We start from the raw sequence: 9,290 nt of genomic DNA on the forward strand, positions 1-9,290 counted from the left end.
GGGAGTATCTTGCGGTGATGATCGGTGTGATGATGAGAGTGGGGAGTGATGTTATGATAATTACCACGAGGCATGTTAGGCACTTTGTCGCAAATATAGTGGAGTTCCAAGCTGTGAGGGCCACGGTCCTTGGTCGTCATCCACTGACTTTCCTTCTTCATCAATCTGCTAGTAAGCCACCTCCACCAGCGCAATTACAAGACGTTAAGGCAGAGCCCTAATTAACTTCATCCGGACAGCTCGCAAATCAAAGTTATAATTTAATTTACTCAATCTTTTATATCCTCAACATCACGGGTTCAGAAATACCCTATTTTCATCAAGGGACAGGAATACCGCGGCCGCGCATATCTGACCATACCTTCAGTAAGGGAGCGGTACTTAAGATCCATCGACATCTACCACCGGGACCGTTTGGTATGGTGAACAATGTTGGCTACAAACTTCCGGAGAAGAGACGCGTGTGAAGGGCGAGGATAAAAAAGGTCATGATGCAGTGAGCGAGAGCTAGGAATGTAGGACTTGATATTGCCTTTGTATCAGTGCACTATCTCAACTTTTAAGGGGCATGACGGGATGTTATAAATACAATATTGCACACTATAATGTAGAATGTAAGGTCTTGAAAGATAGTAATAACTCCTCTCGGCTATCTTGAAATGCCTTTTGACTATTTTGAAGTGTCTCTTGACTATATTTGTAGGGATAGTAGCTATTTTTGGAGGCCTATAGACCATCTTTGATGGTCTATAGAGTATCTTTGAAGGCCCATGGATTGCCTTTTAGGGCCTGTCAGGGGCTGTCGTCAAAGATGGTAATCACCATTCTTTTATCATCAACGCCTACCTTAATAACCCTTACGTCTCTCACTTTAGGTATGTGGCCACTGGTAAGGTTAACATCACACGGCTACACCAGGGGCCAGCCATACCCCTTCTCTGGAGGGGGTTTCACCAAAGTCACACTCCCAGTCATTCCTCGCCGTTTCTTTTCAACCACCGGCAGGCAACCTACCTCACTGCCTACAAGTCAACCGTCACCAGTCAAAGGCTAACCACCAGTCAAGCAGGTAAGCAACAAAGCTGTGCACCAGATTTTGCCTTTCATCTCGATATTGTCAGCTCACACACACACACACACACACAAACACACAAGATCTTGGCACACTTCCAGCGACAGTAGCCACCACAGTCCCTCATCCGGACGACGGACAAAACAGCAGCAGTAGCACGCTTGTGACTTTGGGGCGAGGTAGCATTTTTGCACTTCTTTTTCGGCCCGGATCTGCGTTGTGCTACACCCAGCGTCTAGATCTCGGAAGCCCCCAGTGTGTATGTGTGCGCGTGTGTTCATGTCTACGATTCGCGCGCGTCATTGATGCGGGTGGGTGGTATGTCAATCTTGAAGAGAATCATGATCTGACTTGTTATTTTAGAGAGAAAAAATATCAACAATAGTTTGAGGGAAAATGGTTGGGCATCAAGATACGCCGCGGGAAGCCGCGTCTTTCTCCCCGGGCTGTTCCCTGCAGACAAGACAGGAGGGAAGAGAATCAAAACTTGAAGTGTGTGTGTGTGTGTGTGTGTGTTCAAGTCCACGGCGTCGACCTATCTCACCACGCTAGTCTTGCTCAACAAGCTGCTAATGCATGATCTACCTGACCACGCATACACACAGGAAACTGCGCAGTGGTGTTCCCGGTGGCGGCAGTGGAGGGTGTGTATGTGTGTGTGTGTGTGAGAGAGAGAGAGAGGTGTCTAGTACGGTGGTATGACAGCCAGACCACCAGATGGGAGTTACACCAAAGGGACGGATCATGTCCGGGAATGGGGGGCGGGGAGTCTGGACTCGAGAAGCAAAGCAAAACACCTCTCTGCTTTTTTCTCAGCTAATTCTCTTTTGTCTCTTTTTTTTTCACCAAGTCTTGTCATGGTAGTAGCTGAGAGCTGTCTAGTACACACACACCCCTATTCCTACCCCTATGATCTCTTCCACCTGCCCCCGCCCAAAGAGAAAATTGGCCACCCGGACACCCGACTCGATATTAAACTCGTCTTTTTACCGCCCCGAAACCACGTAAGATCCACCCCCTTTTCCTCCTCCAATCCCCCCATCACGAGGCTTGGCGCCGCTGGTGGAAGGGAAGAAAGTGACGAGTTCGTTTTGTACGACACGGGGCAAAGAACCTGGCGATGATGGACCGATAATATACCAATCCTTCTGTAGCACCAAACCCTTACCTCAGCAAAAAGAACTTCATTGGAAGAGATCGATCCTGCGGAAGGGAGGGGAGGGTGGGGGGGGAGGCAAAGAAACACTGGTTTGGTCAAACAGGAAAGAAAGAGATACACAGAAGTGACGGACGGGTATACGGTGGTGGTAAAAAGAAGCTAGGAAATCGAGTGAGACATTCCACACTACTCCGTATACACAGTGACACACGGTAAGAAGAAAAGAGGAAAGAAAAAGGTGGCTTGTGATGAGACAGCCCGTTGTTCCGTTTTCTCCGACGATTTCTTCTTCTGGGGGCTTTTCTGATGGTGATAAAACGGACACAAGGCGCTGTCCGACAGATGGATTTGCTTCGGTGTTCTTTTCCTTCCATCGTGTGCCCTTTGTGTGCGAGATCTGAGAATAAAAAGAACGGGACATCGGGACACAGAGGTGACGTGAGAGACAGGCTGGTTATGGAGATAGCCGGTGTACTAAATAGACATTTCCGTGGCCTTGGATCGAGAGCTGTTCAACAAGGCCACTTTTTAAGTTGAAAATGCAAAAACTGCCAAAAGCAATGCTGTCAATAGTAAGTATTTTCAACAACTAAACCGCCCCATAACCACACACATCCCACCCAGCCAGCACCTGATATCCTTCTTGACCCAGCATCCATCCTCTCCATATCGCCATCCAAGTCATGCGTCACACATACACACACACACTCACACACACACACACAAAAAAAAACCCACAAACACACGCCCCAAAAATATGCCCCTTCCCCCGAATGACGACCACTGTTGTTGGCGCCTCACTCCCTTTCCGCCTCGTCCCACCACAACTTAATATATCCACGGCGAACATGTCCCTCCCCAATTCCTACACTTTCCCCAACCCAAAGTCTAGCTAGCGCGTGAGTGGCAGCGCAAAAGCAAAACAAGCGCGCCCGCGCGCCACCCCACCGGCCCTTCTCGACGGGGCTCGCAACGGGTAACTGCACCCTCACAGCACAGAGAGAGAAAAGAGCTGGCCACCGGTGGGGTGGTGAGCTAAGAAATCTGCATGTTTCCGTTGGGTAGACACAGTAGTCTGGGGGAGGAGCCAAGTACTGTGCTCTTGGAGTTGCCACTTCACATCTTCAGCCAGCCGACCGTCATTCGGGGTTCCCCAGCCCTTCCTTTTAGGATTCCGTCGGCTCGGGGCTGTATGGGTCGTCGTTCCAGAAGGAAAGCAGCTATTTCCAACCCCTCCCCCCATCTCAAGGTATACCACATTTTACAGTAGACAAGAGGGTTGCGTTTACTGTGTACTTGTTTGTGCTGCTGCTGTCTTTGCAAAGAGCCCACCCCAAGACCCGCCCTGTCGTTCATTGACTGTGCTCTCTACAAATCTCCCCTCTGGCTGGCGCTTTCCTGCCTTGATGCTTTCCATGACCCAGTCAACGCTGACGAATTTGACGCCTCGGCCTCGGATGGTCTTGATCTCTTTTTGTAGCTTTTGAGCAGCGAGTCCACCGCCGGCAAAGCTGGATTTCCCCAAGATGACATGTGTGACTTGTTTCTTTGCTAGGTGGAGAGCGACGCTCGCGCCGTTGGTGGCAAGGAGGTGCTTGAGCATGTGGTCTGAGATGGCTGGGTAAGTGGAGCCGTTGATGTAGATGACGAGGTTGTCGAAGATACCCTTTTCAGGGGAGGCTGGTGCGGATGGTGACTTGGTAGGGGAGTCTCGTGATTGGGGTTTGACGGTGGGTGGTGATAAGTTTGCGGGTGGGTGGTATATTGCTGTGGAGGATGACTTGCTGTTGCGAGTAGCCTTTGGCGAGGCAAAGAAGCGAGGCTTTCCGGTAGGTCTTGGGTCCTCTTCGACTACTTCCTCCTCGTCATCGAGCTCTGGAAGTGTAAAGAATCTCGACGTATGTGAGGTTTCCCGTTCTTCTTGCTCTAATCGAGCAATCGCAGCTCTTTCTTCTGGAGTTAATCCAACCTCTTCATTTTCGTGATCGTTCCCTTCTGTGGTGGGTATTGGCCTTTGCTTCAAGAGTAGCAGTTGAGCTTCTTGCTCCTCTGCTTCCATCCTCGCAAAAATCTCTCTTTCTTCCGCTGTTAGCCCATCCTCACCCTCCTCATGTTGTTGTGGTGGTACTGATGCCGGTGGCTTTGCTGGTATTGGCGGCTTCTTCTCCCTCATTTCATGTTCCTCCTCCGCTTTCCGCTTTTTATTTGGATTCCTCAACATTTCCAGCACACTCTTCCTTTCCCCTGTCGCCAGTTCCCTCACCTCCTTTGGTATGTATAACCCCAGCTTCTCATCATACTCGTTCGACCCGCAGCCCACTGTGTCACTCATAAACTCATCACCTCCGCCGTTCCCCCCCTTGAACTGGTAGTTCATCTTTTTGAACCGTGACACCCTCCATCCTTGCGGACCGCGCGTTTCGGCACGCTGGTGGCCTGTCGATGATGAGTTCCAAGGGTCGAAGCGCTGGAGATTCGGTTCTGTTGGGCCTTTTGGTTTTGCCGGGGGTGCCAGTGGTATCTTTCGTGGTCGTCCTCGAGGCATAATTTATTGCTTTTTCCTGCCTTCCTTGTTTGGATTTGCCGGGGGTAGTGATTGGTCAACCTGGTTGAAGCAAACGGATGGGTGCTGATGATGTTAATTTTGATGCAAAGAAGCAGTTATTATTTGCCATGTGAGGTAGTGATAAAATAACGTGCGAAAATAAGCAAGTAGGCAGAAATGAAGAAGCCAACAAAGACAACTCTGAAACACACAGAACACGCTCTCTGCGCGCAAGTCGCGTCGGTCGGCACCTAGCAACACCAACTCGAGCTCCATTATCGCAGGTCTGCGGCACGAAATCACGTGATACCCCTCCACAAATCTGCTCTTAGCATTCATTCTCAGCCTCTCCAATGTCATCCATCGGGGAGTTTGCGCCTTTTTCCACTGACCACCCATCGATGTCTAGACTGGCGTGATGATAACAGTGTAACATCCCCTATTCCCCGAGCGAAGCTCCCCTAAATAGCCTAGCAATTAACCTACCTGTCACACCCAACAGAGTCACATCAGGCATACTCGCCTCTGTCTTTCACAGTGAAAACACTCCACACTTCGGTTTCGGTCTCTTTGCTCATCGCCATCAGAGAGCCATTCTTTCACCTTTCAGGAACTGGTTCCTAAAGGGCAGTGCGCTCTACCCATCTATCTGGAACATCTCCATGGTAGCGATCTGTCACCCCCCTTTTTACCCTCAAGCGATCCGAGCTGAAGTCCTTCTTCTCTCCTCTCCACGAAATCTAATTCCATCATTCGGTTTAGCTAAACTCCCTAGCGAATTTCTGCAAGGGAGATCTTATCACCCTCCTCTGCTGCATAAGACATGTTTCCCGTGCGCCATGTTCTTCAAAGTTCTAGGTTACCTTGACTCAAAACTCAGGTAGCGAAGTGTGATATGTGATATCCCCCTTATTTACCCCCTATTATACCCAGGATTATATCCCGTCCCAGCAGCCCGTCCCCCCACGAGGACGCGGGGTTCTGTTTCTCCCTTGAATGCATTTTGGTTCAAGTTTCCAAAACGGCAGGGTTTGTTGTTTAGTCTGGTTCATTATTCTTGAACACTAAATACACCTGTCATATATGTGATGTTAAACACACCCATGGCATGAATGATCTCCATATTATCCCATTGTTAATAGCACACATTTGTACGGGTGTGGGGAATGGATCGTTCCGATGCGCATTGCATATCTGCAGTGGCGGTTGTGCATATTTCATGCCGTCTTGCTTCCTTCCCTCGTCCCTGTCCGTATCGCTGGGAGCCGCCCAAGAGCAAACACCAGAGCACAGTAAGAAATACTGCCAGAAAGACCCCCTTTTTGGTTTCGTTTTTCTGCAGCATGGGCCCCTTATTGATCTCTTCACCGTTGATGTTGCTTCCTCCGCCGTTGAAACCATGCACGATGGTCATTGCGGCAGTAATGGTGATGGTGACATTTAACAGTCACAGTCCATCTGTCTATGCCATGCTACTGTCCCCATGCAAACGTGAGTACGGTAGATGAACTGTAGGTATGCTCGAAGCATCCCGTCATGTAATGTAATCCTCCTGCCTCTGCCTTTGGCCTCCCTACCGTACCTACATGTAGGCACCCACAAACTGCGCCGAGGAAACAGTAAGCAATATCAACAACAGCCGGACATCATGCACCTTCCGGTACTCGATATTTTCTTACGCGCACAACCTCACCACCACATTACATTACCTTCACCTATCCAAATTCTACCTTGCCCTCACAGCAGTTCATGCACAACGGATGCTGCAAACTGTGACCACCGCTCTGCAAGTACATACCTCCTACTCCATGTATGTAACGGCGACGGACAGGAACGGACGGATGGACCCGAAGTATTCTGCAACTCCAGCTCCAGCTTGATGCAATGCCACTGTCCTGAACCTCCCTACCTAAACTTCGTCTCCCATAACCCCAAGAAATCCAAGTATCATCATCATGTTTGACGCTTAAGCCCATGTTTGGCGGCATATAATCAGTTTTGAAGGAATGTGATATAAGCCCCCCCATCACACAATGCATTTCTCATATCCTACCTTACCCTTCCTATATTCCCACCATCAATGGAAACCAAGCCACTCACTCCCATCGATCAATCCTGCACGCCATCCCCCCCAGATCCAGCCAGATCTTGTGTCATACCCACCTACCAGCATCATATTTCATGCGCTTGTCGTTGATCCCTCCCCAGCCGGCCGTTCACACAGACCCATTCATATGTCTCCAGGTCACGGGCCAGCAACAAACAATATTTGTTTTTTGTATCAAGATCTACAATTGTGATCTGGAGATCTTTAGTGCCCCATTATTGTGTGCCCTGAAAACATGGTCATGGTGGTTGCTTGAACATCGGTGTTTCCACTCCCGAAATCCCCCACATTCTGGCCATCATCGGCGGCTACTCTTCTCACAAACCATGCTCTGTTGCTCATGAGGACTCAGCAGCCAGCTAGGTTGGACCTCGTTGGCTCCCTCCCCCCCGGGTGCTCAACTGCTATCAGTCCGTGCCGCTGCCCATCAGCCAACCCACCACCACCTCCATGCCATCTCAACCCTCAGCGCCGCCGCTCTAACCGTCACACAAGTTCTTTAATTCTTTCCAACAGAAGAACCAGATTACATTCAAACCCCCCATTTTGCTGCTTCAAACAAACTCAGCCCCCAACCAAAAAAAACCAACCAGGGAGGTGAATAAATGTCTGTGATCTAAACCCAGCAACCCACCCACCAAAGTGTCCTTTGTGTAACCGCTCCTTAATATCAACTTTCCCCAACAGGGGGCATAGAACAAAAAAAAAACAAAAAAGGGCAAAAGCGGTGTGTGCGTGCTGCTCCTGATGAATAATGAAACCCATAATATTGTCTTTTTGAGAAAAACATAACTACCTAATCACCAACAAACCATGAAACAAATATTATTCCCCACCCCCCCAAAAAAAGCCAGCAGTATTCTCAAACCGCAAAAAAGAGGCTCAGCAATTGCTGTCCCTTCTCAATATCACTGTTACGGATACCCTTACCTACCTACCTGCCTTACCTGCCCAAAAAATATGCGTATCATACTGACTTGCATCCATCATTATACCTACCGTGCTTGCGCCGATGCCGGGTGGGTGCATACAGACCAGACACTCATGCACCACACACCATGCTCAGTCAGCCTGTCAGTTGTGGTGTCTCTCTCTCTCTCTCTCTCGCTCGCCGATCTCCTCTTTGTTCTGTCCTGCTAAGTCAGTCAGTCAACCAGTCAGTCAGTAGTCAGCCATTCACTTCCCCCCTCCCTTCTCCCTCCCCATCAAATCGGCCATTTTCTCACCATCCCCCATTGATACCAATTCACAACCCCCCCCCCGCCCGCGTCCATTTATTACCCAAATGCAAGACCCCCCTTTCCCATCCATCCATCCATTCTTAGGTAGCAATTCTTCGCGCGATCGCGGAGACAAAAGATCTCGTACATACATACATACATACATAACGCAGCAGTACACATACTCACTCTACATTTGCTTGCTTGCTGCATGTCGGGAATGCGAGCGAGACCCCCCCCCAAACACACAGATCCAGAGCAAAGCAAAAAGGCACAACGAGGGGAAAAAAAGCCACCCCCTCCCCCCGTCCAGGGTTCCCTTCATGCAAATTGTGGTCCAGCCAGCCAGCCAGCCAGCAAAGAGAAGAGCACAATACCGCACCTTGATCCGATGGGGCAGAATCGGGGCTGCCTCTGCTGCTTCATCAGAGCAGTGGGTGGTTTGGTTGGTTGGCTGGGTTGGGTCGCAACTCATAGTACTCAGTGTCCGTCCTGACCGATGAATTGCAATTAAGAAAAGACAAACCCGGCTCCGAGTCAAACTTTCCCACCTAGTTACAGACTCATGTCTCTTATTTTTCGCTTTCAGAATCATGGTCCGCTGCCGCATCTTGTCTTGTCTCGGCGAGAGGCAAAAGCCAACCCGATCCCATGGCCCTATCTCTGTATATGCTTGCCCCCATGTCGTAGCAGTGGTGGTGCGAGGGGGGAAGGGGGGAGGGGGTGAGCTGTAATATGCAACAAAGCCAGGCTAATGTGGGACAGCGCATCGGGAGAGAGACAGATCTTCCATACAGCATACAGAGAAAAAAAAAAGCCTTGAGGCTAACTTCCTGCAGTGTTCCCGTCGTCACCCATGCTGACATGGTGCAGCCGGCAGCAGCGAACAACACCCTCTCAAGCTAGGCCACGACGACGAAAGAGAGGGGCGATAGAGCCGCCCGCGAGAAAAAAATCACTAGACGGATAGATCCTAGCGGTAGAGCTCCGCTCGTGAACGGTTTGGTTTGGGTGGCCTACCACCGGTCAGTGAGTACTGATTGTCTGGGAGCCAATATGGCAGCGGGGATTTTGACAACACTTTACTACCCTCTGAAAGCCTCGAAAAAGATCTGATCTCGCTCGGTTATGGGCTGTCGGTAGAAGAAGGACCGACCAGGGCAGGCACCGGAGGCATCAGCAAAGAA

At 50.0% G+C, this 9,290-nt stretch overlaps 1 protein-coding gene across 1 annotated transcript; it reads right to left on the reverse strand.

The window, feature by feature from the left end:
* Positions 1–3,516: 3,516 nt before the first annotated feature.
* Positions 3,517–4,776, reverse strand: PODANS_2_880 (uncharacterized protein; the record flags this gene model as incomplete). The annotated part of the gene is made up of 1 exon (XM_001910797.1): positions 3,517–4,776. The coding sequence occupies one exon, from the start codon at positions 4,774–4,776 to the stop codon at positions 3,517–3,519; it is 1,260 nt and encodes a 419-aa protein (XP_001910832.1).
* Between the last annotated feature and the right edge of the window lie 4,514 nt (positions 4,777–9,290).

This window comes from Podospora anserina, chromosome 2 (genome assembly GCF_000226545.1).
Source record: "Podospora anserina S mat+ genomic DNA chromosome 2, supercontig 2".
Classification (NCBI taxonomy): Eukaryota; Fungi; Ascomycota; class Sordariomycetes; order Sordariales; family Podosporaceae; genus Podospora; species Podospora anserina.